The sequence below is a fragment of the Megalobrama amblycephala genome, unplaced genomic scaffold (assembly GCF_018812025.1).
Source record: "Megalobrama amblycephala isolate DHTTF-2021 unplaced genomic scaffold, ASM1881202v1 scaffold201, whole genome shotgun sequence".
In the NCBI taxonomy this organism is placed as follows: Eukaryota; Metazoa; Chordata; class Actinopteri; order Cypriniformes; family Xenocyprididae; genus Megalobrama; species Megalobrama amblycephala.
Window position 1 is genome coordinate 1,058,992 of NW_025953337.1, and position 24,634 is coordinate 1,083,625.

The following is a 24,634-nucleotide window of genomic DNA, read 5'->3' on the forward strand; positions in this document are numbered from 1 at the left end:
TGCATTCTTGATTGATGGTGGTTTTCCCTGTTGGGAAGAGGTAAAATTTGTAATTTTTACACCAGGTGGCACCATTAACCCTTTAGTTAGGCCTGTGCAAAAAAAAGCTTTATATTTATATGGAGTTATATGGAGTATAACAGCATATTATAGTGTGTGTGTGTGTGTGAGAGAGTGAGACTTACCTTGATGTGTCTGAGAAAATCAAAATATGCACCTCAGCTCTCAGAACTACATGGAGTAAACAAAAACAAAGTAAGTGTATTTATGCACCTGCTGCCTTTTGATGGTAAGAAGTACGGACGGCCTATGTGTGAAATGCTTGTCTTTTCTTGATGGTAAAGCCAGTTTAAAACCTTAAAACCCTTCAGTGATACACTTTTCCATTTTTTCTGTAAAAAATATACTCTGCATCAGATTTATGAACATAATTTTTATGAACCAAAGTGCAACAACTCCAGTTTCTCATTGTGCGGCGCCCATGGAGGTTGGTCATGCTGACAATGAGGTCAGTCATCTCCTCCGTAAAAAAAAAACAGATTGAACACAGAATCCACATTCTGGACCCTTGCGATGGCATAAAGGCAGGAACACACCAAGCTGACGGTTGGCCATCAGGCAGTTTTTGTTCCTCGGCTGACTAAGTTTTCTCAGTGTGTTCCTCACTGTCGGCTGAAGTTGGACCTCATCACCTTTTTTTTGGCCAATTCGACAGGTTGAATCGGCGTCGGAGCTCGTCGCCCATCGGGCCATCTGATCATTCGGATTGGCTGTTCAGCTACTGCCACCTGCTGGTACGGAAAGGCATTTCATCTTATGCAGGCGCAGAACGGACATGCTACTTGGCTGTCGGCTGTCGAGCGTCGGTTTGGTATGTCAGGGCAACTTTGGACCCAGATCCTGCCGACGTGAGCCAACCCCGCAGTCTGCTTTCATCACCACTAGTTCGTTGGCGTCCGCTTGGTGTGTTCCTGCCTCAATGCGTCGGCCCTGGAGTCACATCTCTGGCAGGCTGAAGAAAGGGAGTTGTCTCCACGTAGGTGGAAAACCACACTTCGCCGTTTCTCCCAATCCACCCAGATCCAGGATCCTCTGAATCCTCTTCGCCTTCAGTGGAAGCTGGAGAGGATGATGAGTGTGCCACAACAAAATCAGGATCTGACTCTCCTGAGTCTGTGGTGTCAGTGGGAGAAGACAATACATCCTGCAGCTCGCTGGAGGGGTCAGGCTGCATAATCATTTCTAAAAATTTGGTACAAGTCAAGCCCTTTCTCATGTTGCTTGCTGCTCTTCTCACCATCAAATGACCAGCAGGATGGCATGCAAATGTTTAAATCCACTTACCTTGTTTTTGTTTAGCCTGTTTTTCTCACCATCAAAAGTCAGCAGGTGCATAAATACACTTACTTTGTTTTTGTTTACTCCATGTAGTTCTGAGAGCTGAGGTGCATATTTTGATTTTCTCAGATACATCACAGTAAGTTCCCACACACACTCTCACTCTCTCTCTCTCCCTCTCTCTCTCTCTCTCTCTCTCTCTCTCTCTCTCACTCACACACACACACACTATAATATGCTGTTATACTCCATATAACTCCATATAAAATCCAGAAACTAAGCTTTTTTTTGCACAGGCCTATCTAAAGGGTTAATGGTGCCACCTGGTGATCAACTGTAAAAATTACAAATTTTACCTCTTCCCAACAGGGAAAACCACCATCAATCAAGAATGCATGATTATGGTGTCATGGCTTTGCAATCAAAAAATGTCATTATAATGGAAGTCAATGGGGCAAAAACAGCCGTGAACAGTAAATGAGGGAGAAAAATTTAAATCTGATGCTGCACAAAAACTAACAATGCATCAAAACCATTGTTGTTACTAATTTTTCACATGTCCAAGACTGTGATAAAAGGTAAAAAAAATCCACTCCACAATCACTTTTTATATTGAAAATAAGTCATTTTGTGCTTTTTTTTTTTTTTTTTTTTTTCAAAAATCAGTGACATCATTTATAAACTTGGCAATAAAAGACTAAAAATCCTGGATTTTTTTTAAACATTTAGTAGTTTTGATCAGGACTGAGGTTGATTAACAGATTTATGCAAAAAAAAAATTGAAAAAAAAATTTATCTGATACATTTTTACTAGTCTGGCTATCACCAGACCAAGCTCAATTTAAAATTGAACATTGGTCTGGGGAGTTTGCTATGCATTTCCTACTGCACAAGAGGCGTGATCAACGAGCATTAGTCACGCAATTGGATAGTCCTTCAACCAATCAGATCAACGATCCGGGTGACGTACTTTGCGGAGCGATGCGAAAACTCCAGAAAGGTTTACCGTGTGTCTCAATCAGCTCCCTAGTTTAGTAGTCAGGGCACTGATCAGGGAATCAGCCACATTCACTTGCATGATATACTGATTCACGACCTAGGGAACTAGGGAGCTGATTGAGACGCAGGGTTAGTTTGTATTGGTTTGTAGCATCAGAATCAGAATCAGAATCAGAAAGAGCTTTATTGCCAGGTATGTTGTTTACACATACTAGGAATTTGTTTTAGTGACAGAAGCTCCACAGTGCAACAGAGTAACAGCGACAAGACAAGACACATAATAAAAAGAATAAAATAATAATATACAAATTTACAAGATAGACAAAGTGCAAAAAAAAGCAAAAGACAATATATATTATAGACAATTGTATGTACAATTATGTGTGCAAATTGAGATATAAATAAGTGTTTTAAGTAAATATTGTGTAATAGTGTTATGTGTTCCGTGTTTGTCAAGTGTTCATGAGATGGATTGCTTGAGGGAAGAAACTGTTCCTGTGTCTGGTCATTCTGGTGCTCAGGGCTCTGTAGCGTCGACCGGATGGCAACAGTTCAAAGAGGGAGTGTGCTGGATGTGAGGGGTCCAGAGTGATCTTCTTTGCCCTTTTTCTCACTCTGGATAAGTACAGTTCTTGGAGAGTGGGGAGGGTTGTGCCAATGATTCGCTCAGCAGACCGGACTACCTTCTGTAGTCTTCTGAGGTTAGATTTGGTAGCTGAGCTGAACCAGACGGTAATTGAAGTGCAGAGGATGGATTCGATGATGGCAGAGTAGAACTGTTTCAGCAGCTCCTGTGGTAGGTTGAACTTCCTCAGCTGGCGAAGGGTCCAGTGATGTCCTTCAGAAAAGCCAGAACCAGTCTTTCAAATGACTTCATGGCCACAGACGTTAGAGCCACAGGTCTGTAGTCATTTAGTCCAGTAATTTTGGGTTTCTTTGGGACGGGGATGATGGTGGAGCGTTTGAAGCATAAGGGGACTTCGCACAGCTCCAGTGATCTGTTGAAGATCTGTGTGAAGATGGGGGCCAGCTGGTCAGCGCAGGTTTTCAGACAGGCTGGTGAAACGCTGTCTGGGCCTAGTGCCTTTCTTCTCTTGTTCTTTCTGAAGACCTGGCGCATGTCATCTTCACTGAACTGAATTGCAGGTGTGGAGGAGAGGGGGGTTGATGGAGGTGTGAATGGTGATTTTTTCAAACCTGCAATAAAACCCATTCAGATCGTCTGCCAGTTGTTGATTCTCCACAGAGCTGGGGGATGGTGTCTTGTAGTTGGTGATAACTTTCAGACCTTTCCACACTGAAGCTGTGTCTTTAGAAGAGAACTGATTCTGAAGTTTATCAGAATAATTCCTCTTTGCCACTCTGATCTCCTTTTCCAGTGTGTATTTGGCCTGTTTGTACAAGACTCTGTCCCCTTTTCTGCGAGCATCTTCTTTGGCCTGACGGAGCTGGCTGAGTTTTGCAGTGAACCAGGGTTTGTCGTTGTTGTAAGATAAATGAGTCTTTGTAGGAATGCACATATCCTCACAGAAACTGATATATGAAGTTACAGTCTCTGTGAGCTCGTCCAGATCGGTGGCAGCAGCTTCAAAAACACTCCAATCAGTCCATTCGAAACAGGCTTGTAAAGCCCGCTCTGTTTCGGTGTTCCATCTCTTTACAGTCTTTGCTACAGGTTTAGCTGATTTCAGTTTCTGCCTGTAGGTTGGTATGAGATGAACTAAACAGTGATCAGAGAGCCCCAAAGCTGACCTAGGGAACTAGGGAGCTGATTGAGACGCAGGGTTAGTTTGTATTGGTTTGTAGCATTGATCCGCGGTTTGCAGAAGCAGCAATGGCATCGAGCAATTTTTGCAAGTTGTGCAAAAAACATGTGAACAAGTGATCGGTATTTACACCCACTCGAGCAATTTGTTTGCTAACTAAAGAAGTCATTCAGCATCGTCGAGAGTTTAAAAGGCGACTCTGATACTGTTCTGGTTCAGTGTTAATGAACGCGGAATATAGCCGCCCTAAACTACGTCATTGTCATGACAACCAAAAAGAATTCCAGTCAGCTCAGGCGGCGCGAGATTCAAGCAGGGAGACAAAACATATAGAGCAAATAATAAAAATATTGTCTACCATCAAGGGGCATTGAAGTAAAAGAGTCCTGTACTCACATCGTGAAGCAAACCACCAAAATAACAGCAGAGAATCATTGTGTGTCATTAATCGCTGTTTGTAATCTTCCTATGAAGAGGCTGTCGGATCAACGCTCTGCTACATTTCTCTCAGATAAGGTAAATGCTTAACACAGTCGGCGTCACTGTGATTGTGCATTGTTATTTTGGAGTGACGGTCGTGCGAGAGACGGGTAGATCAGATAGAGTTTGAAAGCTGCTTGCCGTCGCTTCTCTATCGTCATCGTGTTATACCCGCCAATAGCAAGCAAGGTGGATAAGCCAGTCTGTGATTGGTTCCCACAAAAGTGTAACAGCGCAGCAGAAATGAATGCATGGGTTTCCAGACTGAGTTGCCAAGCGAAATCAAATCGCCGGCAGATCAGGCTGGGTTTACCCAGACTACATTTTTACAGCAGTTTAATTTAGTGGATGTTTTCATCCACGAACATAACAAAAGGGTAGTAAATTTGCCCACAGTTCATTTTTGAGGTTTTGAAAATTTTCAAAGCATTTATCCCAAAATATGTAGCAAAATAAGATTTGTCACCAAAAATCATTCCATTTGCTGAAACACAGAGAAAGTTGTGGCCAAATTAAGACTCAAAAACACCCCATAGTGGATGAAAACATCCCCACCAACACATAAGGGTTAAAAGTTATTTTTTTAAAGCCTATTTAATGTTAAAAACGATGGCTTTCAATTATACTGTAATGTTACATGGCTATTATTATTGGCTAAAATTGAGGGAAAAAAATCTGTTTAATAGAGGCATCAGTAGTAGTATTGTTATCGCCATTACTTGACTTCATGCATAGTACTTGGTAAAAAGACGCCATTAAACACATATTTAAAATTAATCATCTTTATGTTGTTTCTATGTTAATTTGGATATTTTATGTTCAGTCATTACAATATAAAAATATATTAAAAATGTTTCGATTGACAGCACTAGTAACATAATGCTTAATTTAATAAGACTACATAACCCTTATTAATGTTACAGACCAGGGGTTCACACATTTTTGTCGGCCGAACCCTTTGTAAAATATTTACTTGAAGTACCCTCTGAGGATTTAAGTTAATATTTCAATAATTTAACATCTTATTTGCATGCTCACAGTTCTCTGATGTTGGTTAATGGGGACATGGCATGCAAGTATACAGATAAAATATATTTTTCTTTCAATAATTGTGTTATTTTGATTTGTCTTTATTCTAAAGTTATTTTATATATATACATGAGAGAGAGAGAGCTGCACAATTTGGCCAAAAATTTTGATTATGTTGTCATATATTGTGAATGGCATCACTGCTACCGGTAATAGAAAGTTATTTTGAAGGGTGTTCACACTTGTCACCATTGCCCTGTGCATGGGGGAGATAGATAGTTCACCCTACTGTAATAACAAATTTAGCATTTTTTGAACAGTACTTTATCATGTCTTAGATGTAATAATTTTTTTTTTAAAAAGTCACATTTTAACTTCTTTATTAGTATCGTGTATCAACCCGAATCGTGACATGAGTGTATTGTTAACACCCCTACTCTTTACAAGAACAAACTAACACTTCAAGTTACAATACAAATAATTTTCTTAAATTCACTTTCAATTTCAAACCCTCAAGCTTTTAACCCATCAAATCCTTGAGCTTTTATTTTGCCAGAATATTGATAAAATGCTGTAAACTTCTGTTCACAAAAATGTTGGAATGGAAATTATGCAAATGTGATGTAAATAAAGTGTACCGTACACCCAAATGCAAGTTAAACTCACAGCGCTTACAGTTAGTGAGAAACAGCATTTAATGTGAACTGAGACCAGTACCGCCGCTCCCTATATACAGTTTGCGTAGGGCACCAACACCCAGGGGGGGCACAGCCTTTGCTCAAAAAAAAAAAAAGTCTAAATATATAATAAACTAAACATTTGGAGAACGCAGTAACTTAAGCACACGCAACACGCCATTCCCACTTCGCCCAGCCCCCACCTCATACTGACAACAGCACTCTGGCGCTGCGAAGCGAAAAAGAAAAGAAAACAAGATTAATCACGTGCATCATTTTTAGGTATGTTTACAAACATGTGGAACTTTATATTTTTGACTATTGTAGTTAATGGGTGAGATTAATTAAACGTGTTTAACGAAGTTAAAAACGCATCTGCCTGATTTGATACTAATGCAATTTATTCATAGCTATAATTTCAATACTTTAATGTGGATTTTGAACCATAGTAAAGATATTTGTAGCCAGATTTCACGATTCCTCAATTAATTTTGAGTGCTCGATTTCACCAAAATATTAAATAAAAAGTAAAATCATAGATTATTTTCTAAGGCTTCACGATACATTTAACAATTTAAAAGATGATAATTTAGCATAACATAGTGCTATCATATATAAACCTACTCTAACACAGGAGAATACTTGTTTCTAAAGGTTCACCGCAGTTTCAAAACAAAAGTTTAAACCCTCGCTCTGACTCTGCATGTTTTGATAACATGTTCTTGTTGAAGAAATTACAGTGACTGCAGCATTTATATCATAAAGATGTGGCCAACAATAGTAACAACAATAGCAAGGAGTGTAACAACAACAATCACCTAGCCGCTGACACCCTCTGCAGGCATTTGATATAATACATAATGTATGTAAGTTGATTGTTTACATGTATTACATTATGGGCTGGTTTCACAGACAGGGCTTAGGCTAAACCAGCATTAAGCCTTATTTCAATTAAGGTATTTAAGTAGCTTTTATAAACATACCCTAGAAAAAAGCATTACTGGTGTGCATCTTGAGACAAAACAATGGGGGGGATCAGATTTTTTCTTGATATCAGAACTAGTCAGATATGTGCATATGTACAAGCTGAGTTAGTGCCAAAAAACGTGGGTGTGATCAGTGTGTCAATTGGGTCTGACCTTTCCCTGATCACATTTAAATGACCTTACAAACAAAAAAAGAAAATTCTGTCTTCTGTTTACTCACCATTATTTGATTCAGCCTTCAGCCTCAGTCACTATTCACTTTCATTATATGGGAAAAAAAAGCTGCAGTGAAATTGAATGGACTGTGGCTGACATCTCCTTTTGTCTTCCATGATAACAAAGTAAGTCACATGGGTTTGAACAATGCAACCATGTGTAAATAAAGACAATGTTTATTTTTGGGTAAACTTTTGGCATAATCAGAGGAAAGAGTATAAACACATTATTTGTGCATATTTTATTGATTTGCTGTGTTGTAATGACCTTCTTGTGTTTGTTTTTCATAGAGAAGAACTCCAGACGGCCTCCTCAGGCCTATCTGATCCTGGCTGGCGCAGAACCACTCACCTTTACCAACATCTTCCCTTATTGGGAAAAAAACCCAAATATTAAAGTACAGGTACGTTACTCCACCCATAGCTTTCAGAATGCCAGAGGTGTAAAGAGTACTTTTTCTCTGTTACCTGCACCAATATTTATTATTAAAAAGCATTTATTAAAGAAATCACTTTAGGTTTAAAATACTCCCATTATTGAGCTGTGGCCAACTGCTTTAATAAATGGAAAGTTTTAATCCACAGTAACCTGCAAAATATGTAGGTCAATATAAACTATTTCATTTTATTACAGATACAAGTAATTACCCAAAATAACAATTAAGTATAGCAATTTTATTTACTCAAATACTTTAAACCCTGCAGAATGCTACAGATGAGTTTTTGCTTTAAAAGGATTCTCATATATGAATCATATATGAGTAGATAGTGGTCGATTTTAATACAGCCCAAAGATTTTTAATATTGAAGCCTATGGATGATGAAACTGTATGTTTGAATGTCTGTGCAGGTTGAAGGAGCCCATAATAAAGTGATTCTGGTTAAAGACGCCCTGTCTAAACTCAGCAGGCAGCAGTACACTGTGGAAGAGCTCACTTCCAAACCCCTGCCAGAGGGAGTTGACCCTCTGCACCTTGAGTGCTACCTATCAGATGAAGACTTTCAGGTAATAACCCTACCTAATGATGCTCACACATGCTCTTTCCTAGTGGTGTCAAATCACTGAAAGTCAAGATATGGCATGTTCAGATGATGTCATGCAATCTAACAATATTGTGTTAAAATATCAATGTAATTAGTGTAGAAAGACAAAAGAGAGAAAGACAAAACAGCAATTATACACTAACCAACAGCATCATCCAATTTAAAAATCTAAATAAAAAATACATAATTTTGTAACATGGCAGATAATAGTTGCTGATATAAGAATGAATAACTTTTGCCAGACAGGCTATACAATAAAATAGTTTAAAACTGTAAAAATCCTCTGAAAACCTCTGAGCAGTTGGTTTCAGAACAATAAAATGAACAAAAACCTCTCTAAAACACTGCCATGCATCACAATTATTAGCAAATGATGGCTTTCATCTGCTCGGAGTTTATTTACCCTTTCACAACTCATTTTTCTGTGACTGTCTATTAGTTTACACAAAATGCAGTAAATATTTACCCTGTTGTTGTTCTAAATCTGTATTGGCTTCTTTTTTTGGAACACAAACTGAGAAATACAAAAAAAAAAAAAAAAATGTACTGCTCAAGCTTGACTTCAAGCTTTAAAATAAGGATGCAAACGTGTCATAAAATAATCCCATGCAACTAGTGGCATATATTCCAAGTGTTCTAAAGGCATTCTGGTTGGACAAAAACAAACCGAAAATATAATTTATTATTAAGCAAAAGTCTTAACTTTGGCCATCATGATCCTGTGTACATTTATGCCAGTTTACAGCAGATGAACCCAGGAAAAGTACACATTGCATAATTTTGAGAAATCAAGATTGATAAAATTATGACACAAAACATGAGACCTATAAGCATCAAAAAATGTGTGTGAGAAAGAATGACAGTTCTAGTGTGGACAAGTTTATATATGAGCAATATTACATGAATAGTTGTGTGATACGGCCGAATCAGCATGGCTGTGATTCGGCCATATTAGTGGCCGCAGTAGCAAACCATGACTCTTGAACATTTGCCCTCTCACCCCCTTTCCTCGTCTGGGAAAAAGTAAACTCAGCCTAAAATCAGCGTAGCTTACAATGTCCTCTTCTATAATACTGCATGTTACCTTTGACAAGAAATGCCACAAGCACATATCAGAGTAAACGTGATAGTTATCACAAAAATGAAGCAAAAAGTAATAAAATGCAAATCGACATTACAAAAAATTACATCACCACACAATCGGTGTGTCATTTCAGTGGAATATGGTGACAACTGGCCACAAAATCAACAAAATTTAATGCAAGCCGATGCATCATGACAGCACTCAGACCAAAGCACATTAGTGACACATTAGTTGTTAATAAATCGTATCATTAGACTGGCACAGCAGCTGATTAAATGTATGTAACAAACTGTATTAAACTTATGATTTTGGGAAAAAATGTAACTTGTGCAGAATTACAGCAAATGTGCATGGTCACTATTGCCTCACTTCCACTGAGCGGTACAGGACATTACAGTACAGTTCAGTACGGGAAACTCTGATCCGGCTTGCATTCCCACCGCCAACAGTACCCTTACTTAATAGGCGTGGTGTATGCCGGAAAGTAGCGATCGACTCCATCCTTGTGTGAAGAAGAAACGACACCGTAAACATCAATGGAGGACATACAGCAGATCTTGTTCTTGCTTCTTGGCATGTGGCTGTTTGTCAAAAGAAGATTGTTTCAACTTTATTAAAAAATGGTGCCTCTGGTGTCGTCATTCCCCTTGTAGCACGTGCAAGTGACGATTCTCTGTCAACCAATCAACATTCTGCAGTGAGTCTAGCTTCACCCTTTAGTACCGGACTACTGTACTAGGTAACCCAACGGAAGGGTCCCAAAAAAGTGGTACAGTACAGTTTGGAATGAGGGTACCATTCACAACTTCTGACAATGGAAACAGCAAAAATTGCGTACTGTACTTTACCGTACCACTCGGTGGAAACAAAGCTTTAGTTTACAGACTGACCAGTAATTCTGCAAAATAACTGTTTTCTCAACTAAAGCTTAACATATAACTGGCAGCAGTGGCCAGAATAAAATCAGTCACATAACCTATTAGATTTTAAATAACTTGCCCTAACCACAAACAATTCCAGCCATAAAGCTTTAGCTTCTTGATTAAAAAAGCTGTCATCATCCAGAGGTATCTATCTTTTATAATTGCTTTCAAAAGCTTTGGCTTTCTGCACAAAATGGAGAAAACGGACATCAACACAACTGAACTAAAACTGAATAGACAGATTTGAAGGGTTTATTTCCTCAAAAAAATTTAGATGTTTATTGTCAAATTATAAATTGATGGTTCCCCGCTGCATAGTCGCAGAGCCATAAGCAGTTTCTGGACAGTCGCGCCAGGCCAGCTGTCGCAGACCGGAAGTTAGAGTAGGGTGGAATGGAATGGAATGTTTGTACCTCTTTAAAGGTAGGGTTAGTGGTGGGGTGGGGTCAGGCATTTGCTAGGGTGGAGTTTGTAATTGTGGTTAGGGCTGAGCGATATATATCCTCTTCAATATCATAATTGTTGTTTTAACAATGTGCGATCTGACATTATCGAGTATGTCCCTCACTGCAAAAACCAAACAAAAGCACCTCACCCATGTTACCTAGTAGGTTAGACCACTGCATGCACATTTAGAGTGTACAATTTTACTGTGTGATTTACTCTGTTAAAATGCAGTTAGAATGCCAGGGTCTTTTTATATTTATATCAAATTGAATAGTTTAGCAATATCACACAAAGAGTGCTATTTTTCCCCAAATATCAGCATGATTGCAAATGTGATATTGATTTTATACTGCAATTGAATAAACAAGAATTTAATATTATGTAAGTTACATTTTCGATACAATATTGCCTGTTTTTGCATTATTTCACCAACGAAAATAGTTATAAACAAAGCTATGGCAGAACTATTTTGCGTCTCTTAGCAACACATTAGTGAATGAATCAGTCCTATTGAACAAATCGATTGAATGAAAGATTCAATTACTTCATTGGATGCTTCTCAATACTTAAATGGATGCTTCCTCGTTCCTCCATCCTCCATCCTGTGACCCGGAAACCGATCCAAGTTATCCATCTTGAAGGACACCTCTGTTCTCTAATTGCATCATAAGGGGGGTGTGTGTGTGTGTGTATATATGTATGTGTATATATATATATATATATATATATATATATATATATATATATATATATATATATATATGTATGTATGTATATACAGTCATGCTCAAAATTATTCATACCCTTGGTAAATATGAAAAAAGAAGGCTGTGAAAATAAATCTGCATCGTTAATACTTTTGATATTTTATTTTAAAAACCTACAAAAATCCAACCTTTCATTGGAGAATAATAATTTTAAATGGGGGGAAAATCTCATTATGAGAGAAATGTTTTTCTCTAATACACACTGCTCACAATTAATCATACCCTTTTATTCAATACTTTTTGCAACCTCCTTTTGCCAAGATAACAGCTCTGAGTCTTCTTCTGATGAGTTTGGAGAACACCTGACAAGAGATCAGAGATCATTCCTTCATGCAGAATCTCTCCAGATCCTTCAGATTCCCAGCTCCATGTTGGTGCTGCTTCTCTTCAGTTCACTCATTTTCTTTTGAGTTCAGGTCAGGGGACTGGGATGGTCATGGCAGAAGCTTCATTTTGTGCTCAGTGACACATTTTCGTATTGGTTTTGATGTTTGTTTTGGATTATTGTCCTGATGGAAGATCCAACCACAGCCCATTATATGACTTCTTACAGGAACAGTCAGGTTTTGATTTTTTTTTTATCTGTCGGTATTTGATAGAATCCATGAGAATCCATGCCATGTATCTGAACAAGATGTCCAGGACCTCCAGCAGAAAAATAAGCCCCCAACATTAAAGATACAGCAGTATATTTCATTGTACACATGGGGTACTTTTTACCCCTGTGTGCACCAAACCCATCTTGAGCGTTTGCTGCTAAAAAATATTTTTTGTTTCATCAGTTTGGATTTTTGTAGATTTTTTTAAAATTTTACAAACTGTACATTCTGTCCCCCTATATAAACCTACCCATCACATAAAACATTCTGCATTTTTACATTCATTTAGTATGTTTCGTTTAATCATTTTAATGCTGATATATATATATGTGTGTGTGTGTGTGTGTGTGTGTGTGTGTGTGTGTGTGTGTGTGTGTGTGTGCGTGTATGTGAAAAACACAACAGTGACACACCAACAGTGAAAATTATCGTGAGTTTTCTCCTCTGCCATTGCGTTTCGCTAGGAGAAATGTTGCCTGTCTAGAACGCGCAGAGATAAGTGGAGTGATACAAATGGTGAACAGTCGCAGCTGCTACTGGTGAAATATCAACAATCCTGGAAGGCCTCTCAGCCAATCATATTCAAGGACTGGAACTAACTGTTGTATAACTATGGAACATTTGATGACGGGCCGTTGAATTATTAGAAAAATAATGCACATCTGAGGTAGTATTGCCGGTAATGCCTCAGGTGTGCATTATTTTTCTAATAATTCAACAGCTGCCATACCCTTCTATTCACAATTGACGCCACTGCCCTTTACTAAACAAACCTGTCCAAATACCCACCCTTAGGGTCACTAGTTCAGTCTAAAATAGTCATCATGGTAAGCATCATAAAATGTCAGCAGATACTAAATTTGTTTTCATAGTTTTCTAATCTTGTCTGACGTTGAGTTTGTATTTGTTTTGCAGAGTGTTTTGGAAATGACACGGGATGAATTTAACACCATGCCAAACTGGAAACAGCTGAATCTGAAAAAGAGCAAAGGCCTCTTTTAAACAAAAGAAACGTTTGTGTCTACGATCTGTTGTATATTCACTTAAAATAATTACTAAGGAACTATGTGTATTTTCTCTGTTTTTTCACCAATATGTACAGTTAAGTTTTGTTTTTTTTTTTTATAAAAATGAACCTACCTATGGCTGTTGCAGTTTCATATTTCATACATCAGTAGCGTTTGGTTACAAGACCACACATTTTAAGTTTGCAAAAAGTATACATTTTGGGAATAGCGTGAAGCATATCAACCTAAATCTCTGTCTCGCTACTCGCAAGCTTGAATTTTAAATATGTATACCCTATTTTATTGTTTTACCCTGTTTAACCCTGTTATTATCAAACTGTGACCTTAAAATGAATTAAACACTAATGGTGACAATTCATGTAATCAGTTGAAAACAAATGGAGACCTTTCCCTTAGTCACTGAGATTGACAGAGAAAAATGAATAGCTTTTTAAGCCATAATGTGTGCACATATAAAGAGCACTGCTGTCACAGGAATGAATATCGTTAGCCTCATAGCATAATTGCCTAAGTCATTCATTTTCAAATGATACTTAGGCAATTATGCTATGAGGCTAACGATATAACTAATATCCAGTATTATGTGACTGATCTTTTTAATGGCAATACAGTTACAACATTATTACAGATAACAAATCAATGTGTAAGTGAATTCTCAAAGGTATGAATGTGTTGTTTGTCCAGTACCAGAATTATGCCGCTAAAACATACTGTAGCAGCTCTTGGTTGACAATAAATGCTATTCAATATCATATCACTAGGTGTCACTCTCTTTTATCCATTCTCATGGTCTAATAAAATGCAAGACTTCAGTATTTCATCCTCAAAGATTAAGCAAATTGTAATGCATTTTACAAGTTTTGTGTGTGTGTGTGTGTGTGTATATATATATATATATATATATATATATATATATATATATATATATATATATATATATATATATATATACTAATCAAGCATAACATTATGACCACCTTCCTAATATTGTGTTGGTCCCCCTTTTGCTGCCAAAACAGCCCTGACTCCACTAGACCCCTGAAGGTGTGCTGTGGTATCTGGCACAAAGATGTTAGCAGCAGATGCTTTAAGTCCTGTAAGTTGTGAGGTGGGGCCTCCATGGATCGGGCTTGTTTGTTCAGCACATCCCACAGATGCTCAAAACTTCTGCTTTTATAGAGGTGGTCACGCTTGCTGATGATCAATTAATCAAAGACATTTGATTAGCAGCACCTGACTGCTACTTACACACTTGACTCCTATGGAAGCAAAGGTGTACTTAGTTTGTCACCCATGGCTTTTCCATTTTGGCCTAGTTTTTGTTAAATAAATAATGACAAGGTGTAATATGTCATGTGTTGTTGTTCATCTGAGGTTGTATTTATCTAATTTTAAGACCTTTTAAAGACAAGATGATTTTTTTTTTTTTTTGTTCTAGTACATGAATTTATTTCTATATTATAGAATAAACACATTTTTCTCTCTTTTCTATCCTATCAAATCTGCTGTGACATGTCTTTGTGTTCCATATTGTAATATATTTATAAATACTCAAAGGCTGTATTTATTTTATCAAAAATACAGTAAAAAATGCTAATATTGAGAAATATTACAGTTTGAAGTATGTCAGTGTCACATTATCCTTCAGAAATCATTCTAAGAATGCTTATTTGGTGCTTAAGAAACATTTATTATGAAAAACAGTTCTTAATGTTTTTGTGGAAACGAAGTTTTTTTTCAGGATTCTCTGATGAATATAAATATCAAAAGAACAGCATATTTGAAACCTAAATCTTTTGTAAGAAGTGTCAAAAGATGTCTTTATTGTCACATTTTATAAATGTAATGCATCCCTGCTGGCTGAATAAAAGCATTTATTTCTTTCAAAGAAAATGTTAAACTGTAGCGCATATATATATATATATATATATATATATATATATATATATATATATATATATAGAGAGAGAGAGACATTAATATTGTTTTGTTCACTTTCATTGTATGGAGAAGAGCAACTTGAACATTTTGCTAAGCATCTGCTTATGCTTGTTTGAAATGACATGAGGGTGAATAAATGATCACAGAATTTGAATGAATCGTTCCTTTAAGATGTTAAGAAACTGAAAATGTAACAGTTTGTTAATATGTTAAATCATATACAGCAGTAAAGAATTGATGAATGAGCATTGCTGCACAGCCCTCATACCATATGTGTTATATCAGGTGAAAGCTCTTTTACACTCCACAGCACTTTGATTAGCTTCTCAGTCTTTCACACATTAGCAAACACAGGTGAATTCACCACCACGGATGGTTGAGTCCCAGTCTGTCTTTCAAAGAGGCAGATTACAAGATTACCTTCTAAATTTATTTGATTCACAGAGTTATAGAAGCACGTTGCAAGGAAAATTACAAGTGGATCTATGAGACATGAGCCACAGGTGTTGATCTTTGGGACAAACCGATGTAGTTGCATTTCCTATAATGTTAAAGCGGCATTACAGCTTCACAATCTGTGTCAAGTCTACCCTAACAAAAGCAAAAGCACTCGCTTTGCCAATCCATGCCGGATGCTCAGAATACCAAAGAAAGAAACTAGTAGAAACTAAGAAAGAAAATATTCTGCACAGCCTAAATGGAAATGCAGTCGTGTCCTTGAAGAGCTAATTGACAGAGAATAATTATTGCAATAATGACACAAGCAAACCAAACCTCAGGAATAAAACACCCCAGGTTCCATCCCAAAACAAGTCATGAACCACATTCTTCTTAAGATGGTGCACAACAAGTGAAGCATCTAACTAATATTCTCTCCAAACGCAAGACTTTTAGCACTATTGATTATGGGCCTCAAAAATTGGACCTCTTTAAGGATCATGTGCAGCTCAGATATTGTACAGACTCAAAGTCCTTGGGATGGTCTTTCTAATGCATGATTGACCAAAACTTCACCATTGAAGCTCTTGAGTGAATCTGTGAAATTCAAAAACATTCTGAATACTTTCCATTCTGAAGAATAAATGCCTCTGTATTCTATAACTAACAACTAACCTTCCCAGAACATTCAGGGAACCAAAAATTATATATTAATATATTAGATGTATATACTTCAAGAATTTTATTTTATTAATATTATTTTATTATTTAACCTGCAACCCAGTTATGGGTTCTCATTCAATTAGACTTGTTTCTTCTTAAATCAGAGTTGAAGTTTTGGGATATATCAAGTTCAGAGTCCTCAGACGCAGTTGAAGGTCACAGCTGTGGACAGGGGCCACCTGCAGATTGAAACTCAGTCCTTGCCGTGACCATTAAGCACATGAAGTGCAGATCTTGAGAAGGAGGTGCTTTCAATCTCTCAAAAACACCCAACTGTGTCAGGGTGCAAAAAAAAAAAAAACAGCTGCACTGACAGTGACATTAAGCCCTGATCCTGACAGGAATACCAAATGATGGATTGATTCACTAGGCACACAGATGGGGACCCCGCCCAAACCCCCGACCCATTTCAGATCAGATTATCTTGTCCTTTTTCTCTCTCAAGCCTGGTTTTGTTTACCTGTCATCCACCTGCTGTGCCTTTGCACCCCTAAATTTCCCCCCATCTTTGTTTAATATAGCAGGTGGTTTGCTGATAGAGAGGAATTAGGATGACTGAATGCTACTTCCTCTTTGGAGAATATTTAAGCGATCTTCTCAATTTTTGAGAAATTTAGCCTCACACTAAGTGGCTTTGTAAACAACTTTCCTCAATTAACAGCACTTAAGTGCTGCCTGATGAGAAGCCATTTACTTTCACAGTCGTTAGGACATTATCCAAGTTTCATAATCACACAGTGCAAGAAGAATTAGCTTTCAGTGGAAACACTGTGAATTCATTTCTTTCGGAAGCATCATGCTGATTCAAACCCATGCAGTGGATATATTCCCCCCACACACACACCACCACCATGAAATATATTGTAAAATATAGTATCTTTGCGAATTAATCGTTTATTAATATTCAAGGACCACCACTTGTGACCCCTAACAAAAAAAAAAAAAAAGCATCTATAATGCCTCTGATTTGTTTATTTGTTTGTCCTATGTTTTTTCTTATGGATGTATCAGGAGTTCGACTGCACTGGCCGCTTTTTTCTACTGAGTTCACTGATCATCACAAATCAGAGGTTGCTCCCTATTTTATTCAGATAAATCTGCTGTCCTTCATCCATGTTTTTTTTTTTGCATTCGTCTGTTGTTTTTCCTGCCTGGTGCATTAGCTTGGCACATCTCTAAGTATTGCTGAGGCTGCAGTTACTTCTCCTCTCCTAAATGTTTGACATTGCTTGCGTGTTGTTCAGAGTAAATTACCCAAGTAGTAGGGAATGTGTCCATTTCTGCTCTTCCTCTGCACTTTAAGGCATGGTTTAAACTGTTACGTGCTTGATTGGATTGGTGGCTCTTGGAGCAAGATACATAGGCTTTTGTTATTGTACCACAAGGAGGTTTGAGAGGGTTAATCTGTCCTAGCTGGTGTGCTCCTATTGCATTTGCTGGTCTTTGTATTGTATTTTTCATTTTGTTCAGTGCTGCTCTTGGGCAGACTGTTTGATGGTGAACATAAAATGGGATTTAGACCGAGTAGAGCAATTTAATCTGCCACTTCTGTTATGCTTTGCCTTTTAAAAAGTGAGTATTCTTGTGTTGTAATTTCAGGATGTATTTAAAAGGCAGATATTTTCGAAATACAAATTAAAAAAAAAGTGTGAAGGGTCACACACTTGCTTGGTGAAATTTCGCTGCCAAAATCTAGCCATTTCAATAGGAATCTAAATCGAATTTGCAGAGTTGTTTGCTTGGCTGCTTGATTTGAAGGTGACTTCTGCGTGTGTTGCCTGCGAAATTTAACTACTGTGATCACATCTTTTAACAGTGTCTGGACCTCATGTGCGAAGCTGTGCAGCATCTTTTCAATGGCAGCCGCTGCAAAAAGCTGTATAAAGCTCCTAGATCAGTTATAATTATCCATAGTGTCATAGTTTTTTGTCATGGATTTTTTTGGAAATATATATTTTGCAGTGTTTTGTGAGCGGAACAATCCAAAACACATTAAATAACATTATAACTCAATTGGTGCATTCAAGTCCTCTTGAGAAGTTTGTATTTACGAGGTGGGAAGTGGTGTTTACGACGCCAGGTGTGTACAAGTCATTTTCGCAGTAAGATGGCGATGTACCTTTTTTTAATTAACCACACAAAAATACAGCAAGGTTTTTAACTCTATACTTCTAGAAAATGAAGAACAAAGAATGTACATTAGGTGTGTTTTGCTTTTTTTATGTTTTTAATTAATTTATGAAGCCACTGTAAACTTTATTGTTACATAGGTCCGTTATGTTGTTATATTACAATGCTATCATAATTTATGCAGGCAATTAGCTTACTTCGTTGTAAATAGAAAAGCCTGACAATATCACTGCTAAATTACCTATAAGTAGGCTATTGTTGTATTCCGCCATGTTTCTCACTGACACGCCCGCAACTCATCAGGGCTTAAAGAAAATCCTAAACTTCCCACTCATATTAACAACATTGTGTGGCGTTCATGTGCCTTCAACTCGTAAATACAATCTTTCCGATATGACTTTAACGCACCATATCCCTCACAGCCTCGCTTTCATTCCCGTTAAAATCAAAGATGGCGCTGCTGTAAATAAGGTCTATACACTGTAGCATCAAGTCTCAGAACGCTACAACGTGTCCGCTTTGGGGTATCACAAAGTGAGTGATTAATCCAATTCACGGCCCATAATCATCATCACATATGCGATTACAGTTGGAAAGAGGCAAACTTTGTTTCCGAATGCCATAAGTAAAGATACCGTGTCATAGACCTTTGTCACACTTCCTATTTCCGGTAAGTGAAGCAGTGTATCGCTAGGCTACTTCCAGTCCCATCGCAAAGTAATCAAATCTAATGGCTGAATCCTCTCACCAGTCTTACTGCAGCATACCCGGCTGCTCAAATTCTAAACAACGACATCCTTGAGGAAAGCATAGGTGAGACTGATATGGCGCGATGAAGGTCCTTCTTTATACGTGGATTCGGGAATAGGCCTACATTCGTGTGTAGTAGGCCTATGCACTTCAAAACTGAGGATATGCCCTTCAAAATGTGCAATGTGCATTCTGAATAATAAATAGCCTACATTTATTTCCCAACCTGTTAATCAATAATCATTTTTAACTTTAAGCCAATTTCACCTCTGACTAATTGTGAAAGTAATGTGGCGTGTAGTGGTGTCCCATACTTGGAATTTGTGTTCTGCTTTTCACCCGTCCAAGTGCACACACAGTAGTGACACACACTATAGGGGGCCGCGCACTTAGAAGTGCATGAAAGGGCTGGGGTTTTGGAGTGGAGGGTTGCCAGGTCTGCTCAACAAAACCATCCCAAAAGTAGCATAATCACAGCACAAGTGTAAAAGTATCCCAATCCCAGACTCCCCAGACTCATTACATGTGTAGACCGCGAAGTGTCTTGAGATGGGCGCTTCATTCCGCGGGGAAACGGAGAGGATGCACTTGAAGTCGCTCTCGAATTACGCCAGCTGTTCTCGCGCTGCGGTGAATCGCACTTCAAAGGCCACTTTCCCCCCCACTTTCCTCAAGAACAGAATACAGTGCATTAAAATGTGTCGATATAAATATTATTTAAAAGGGTGGTTCAATGCGATTTCACTTTTTTAACAATAAAGTTACAGCGCTGAAAGTTCAATGCAAACGGAGATATTGTCTTTTAAAGTTATGGCAGTTTATTGCCTACAAAAACGACTGGTTTGGACTACAACAAGCTTCCCGGGTTGATGACATCATAAACCCTGCAAAACATGCGCCCAGAACACGTAACAAAGTGGGCGAGACCATGTCATGCAGCATAATGAAAGCGGAAGAGTTGTGTACACCGGACGCGAGCGGCGCGACGCGTCAAAAGATAATAGAACCCATTGTAATCTTTGATATTTTCTACACTGGATGCGGCGTGGAAGACAGTTTCCAGAATCTACACAAGTTCAATGCTGGATTTGCACAATGCTAGTCTTTTACTGAAAGATGGAGCAGTTCCCACTTTAAAAGCAGAAGCTGCTGTTTATTGGCTTCAAACTGTAAGTGGGTATTTTCCAGAATTCGGGCCTATTTCTGTCCACAGGGTGTAATTTTATTAAAAACTAATTAAATCTAATACATTTTAGCACCACTAATTAGTATAAACAAAAACAAGCCTAGACTTTTTTTATGGCTGCTCTTACTAATGATTTTAACACATTTTATTGGTGTTTTGTGGTACATTATCTGTGTTTTGGTGTTGTCCGCCACCAGAGTTTTCACATGTCATGCCATATGTCAAACATTATTTATCACAAATTAATAAATAAAAAATATGCATATGAATTAAATGTTACCTGAACTAATAAACTACATGCACAGATTAAGCATATATATGCATTTTGTACTTTATTTTGCTTAATTTCTACCTGTCCCATGGTTTAGCCGTCATTACCAACACACTCTGCATAAAGGCACTTTCCTACGTTTTTTTCATCAAAAGTTTATTTGGTAGCCATGGTAACCTAATTTCACAGTGGAGCACATTGATTTCAAGCTGCAAGACTGATGCCTTGATGTCCAGAAAAGTAAGTAAATCTACTCTTTATTCTTTGCGTTGGGCATGTACACTTATTATGCGTCATTACCATATGTGTTGTATTTCTGTATTTTTAAACATTTTTGGATTATTTTTATCACTTTAATAGTTTAAATGGTGTACATTACATGTAGAAAACTAGCTACACTTGCTAAGTCATCATATTTGCTAGTAAGGCTAGTTTTTTTTACAAAAGTGTCATTACCAGCACAGTCATTACCAGCACATTACAGCTTGTGCTGGTAATGACAGGTTGTGGTGGTGATGACGGCAGATACATTAAACATACTGTTCTTTAAAGAATTTATGTTGAATACGTTTGGCATTTGGCGCCTTGAGGACTTCCGGTTCAACGCTGCTTAACGCTGCTGCCTGCTGTCTGACCTACGCTCGGAGTTTATCCTAAATCCTTCTCTTTATTCCTATTCACATAATATAACTTTCTTGTTTTTCACTAGATTACTTAACCTATTGCATAGTATTACTAAACGGAACGATTTATTACTAGTAATCTACCAGCGTAATCACCTAGTGTCAGCCATAGCCCGCTAGCCTGCTAGCTACCGTCTATTTTTTTTTCCTCTAAACTAACCTTCCTTGTCGATCTAATGGCGGATTTATCCGATGTATGTTATTCTGATCTGTCCTCGCCAGATCGGGAAGCTGTGGAGACCTTGCTGCCCGGCATTCATAGATCCACCGTGAGGTACAGCGTCCCGCACATCACCCTTGCCCCAGGCACCTGCAAGCGACCGAGACATCCAGCTAGCGAGTCCCGTGTGCGATGCAGTTTTTCGGACGGCGAGGGGAGTCAGACTACTCTACAAAAACACAGTCAGTCATGTCCGACGATTATCATGTGTATTAAATGCAACATGTACAGCTTAGCTCTTTCTGTCAGCAGTGAGACTTACACATGTGATAAATGCAGGGATATTGTCAGGCTGACAGAGAGAATCTCAGAATTAGAGACACGCATCCAAACTTTAATTGAGGATAGTGAGAATGAAAGGGCCTTAGATACTGCTTTGGATGCGACTAGCCTAGTAAACACTGCACATTCGGTTCCGGTTGTAGAAGCCACGCAGCAGGCTAACTGGGTGACTGTGAGGCGGCATAGTGGCAAGAACAAACACCACTCTTCCGTTCCGATTAGAACATCAAACAGGTTCTCCCCACTCAGTGACGCACCCACTGAGAATCCTGTTGAAAGTGCCCTAGTTATTGGCGATTCTATTACACGGAACGTGAAAATAGAGACACCAGCCACCATAGTCACATGTTTGCCACACCGCAGAAAAATGTGTTATTAACCTCCCAGCCAAATTTGAATGATTAAAAAAATCTGCAAGTAAATGAAATAAGTTATCAAAATCTCGAAAAAATAGGCAGCACTCTCTGCTCTAAAATGCTGGGGGCGTGTCCGCTATCGGCGCTGAAACCACGCCCACTCGCGAGAGCTGCCGTCCCATCAACTGACTTGAGTCTAATGAGTCAAACATACTGATGCATATAAAAAGAATCATTTAGAGGGTTGCAAATTTTAGTAGAGTTACTGTGGACTACCTACTAATTATAACATAAGCAAACTCGGCAACTTACACTCATTGGTGGGCACGAACTGCCGACTGTTGTCGAGTCGACAAATGACGGTGCCGCGAGACGGGAGGATGAAGGCCGGGACGGGAGAGACTCTGTCCGGCCCCATATATCATCGGTTATAGTCGGGACGGTAAGAAGGCCGAGGCGGGAGGGGGGCCGAGGTCTGTTCAGTCACATTCACCAAAAACAGCGGATTATCTGTGAATCCCAGCTGTCTGATGAAAGTTTGTAAAACTATCCGTTGTAGAACAATCACTTTAGAATCCTTCATTTCATCGTTTTAGGAAATTTAAATAAGGAGACCGAGCATATTGTATATTATAACAACCATGTAATATGCATTTGCGTGACGAAGGCATTACTAGCTAAATGTGCAAAGGGCAGAGGCGGCGCCACGCTCGGTGTGTCATCGACAGTTATATAGTGTAAGGGACGGGGCTATACTCGGGGGTCCAAGTGCGTCATCAGACCCCCGTTTTAGCTCCGCCCAAAAAATCCTGAGCAGAGAATTATTGAAAAACTGTTTAACGCTCTAACTTCACAATTAAGCATTACACAATTCACAGTCTTTGTAATGTGTTTCAGCAATACATTTGTAGCATTTATAATGTGTTTAGAAAGAATTCTCAGAATTGACTTTACAGGGACTTTAAAGAGGTGTGTGAACTCGCAAATTCAATGTCAGCAGAAGTAATTTGTTCTGGCCCTCTTCCTGTTCGTCGGAGTGATGAGATAGTTAGCAGGTTATCATCACTCAATGGCTGGCTGTCTAAGTGGTGTCCACAGAATAATATAGGTTTCATAGACAATTGGAAAAGCTTTTGGGGCAGACCTGACCTGTTGAAAAGAGATGGTATTCATCCCTCCCGGGATGGTGCTGCTCTTCTATCTAGAAATTTGGCAAATAGTCTTAGAGCTGAAACATGACAAACCAGGGCCCAGATCAGGACGCAGACAAACTGGCTAAACCGACCGTCTGCTAGCCGCCTCACGTCACAGAACTCAGATAATTCACAGCACATAGAAATTCTCTCACCTAGATATTATCACATAGAGACTGTGTCTGTACCTCGAACTAGTAAATACAAAAAACTTCCGAAACCTTTTAAGGGTAAAAATTTAATTGATGTTCAAAAAATGAAAATCACAGATAAATCAGATAAACAAATGATAAAGCTTGGGTTACTGAATATTAGATCTATTTCTTCAAAAGCACTTATTGTAAATGAAATTATCACAGACAATAAACTAGACTTGCTGTGTTTGACAGAAACCTGGCTAAAACCAGACGATTACATTATTTTAAATGAGTCTAGTCCTCAAGGTTATGACTATCGACACAATCCTCGACAGAAAGGCAAAGGGGGAGGTGTTGCTGTAATTTATAGTAATATATTCAGAATCATTCAAAAGAATTTCAAATATAATTCCTTTGAAGTGATGGTGCTTTATGTAACATTATGTAAGTTGACATTTGTGCTGGCTACTGTATACAGGCCACCAGGGCACCATACTGACTTTATCAAAGAATTTGCTGATTTTCTATCAGAGTTAGTACTGGCTGCGGATAAAGTCCTTGTTGTTGGTGATTTTAATATCCATGTAGATAATAATAAAGACGCATTTGGATTGGCATTTGCAGACATTTTAAACTCTATTGGAGTTAGACAACACGTGTCAGGACCCACTCATTGTCGTAATCATACCTTAGATCTAATACTGTCGCATGGAATTGATATTGATGCTGTTGAAATTCTACAGCAGAGCGATGATATATCAGATCATTATTTAGTCTCGTGTATAATACAGTTAGCCAAGGCTACAAAACCACCACCCAGCCATAAATATGGTAGAACCATCACTTCTACCACTAAAGATTGCTTTATAAATAATCTCCCCGAGCAGTTTCATCGCCTTAGTATACCTGACAACTTAGAAGAACTCGATGCTGCAACAGAAA

The 24,634-nt window shown here is 38.3% G+C and overlaps 1 protein-coding gene across 6 annotated transcripts in view; it reads left to right on the forward strand.

Annotated features, from left to right (window-relative positions):
• The window catches only part of svild (supervillin d), a 162,806-nt gene extending 149,449 nt beyond the window's left edge, over positions 1–13,357 (forward strand). For all 6 annotated transcript variants that reach the window (XM_048179492.1, XM_048179490.1, XM_048179491.1 and 3 more), the window contains 3 exons: positions 7,782–7,894; positions 8,341–8,496; positions 13,270–13,357. In XM_048179492.1, the coding sequence (XP_048035449.1) occupies positions 7,782–7,894; positions 8,341–8,496; positions 13,270–13,356 (356 nt within the window). In that variant the 3' untranslated portion in view covers position 13,357. The remainder of the gene's footprint in view (positions 1–7,781; positions 7,895–8,340; positions 8,497–13,269) is intronic.
• The last annotated feature ends 11,277 nt before the right edge of the window (positions 13,358–24,634 follow it).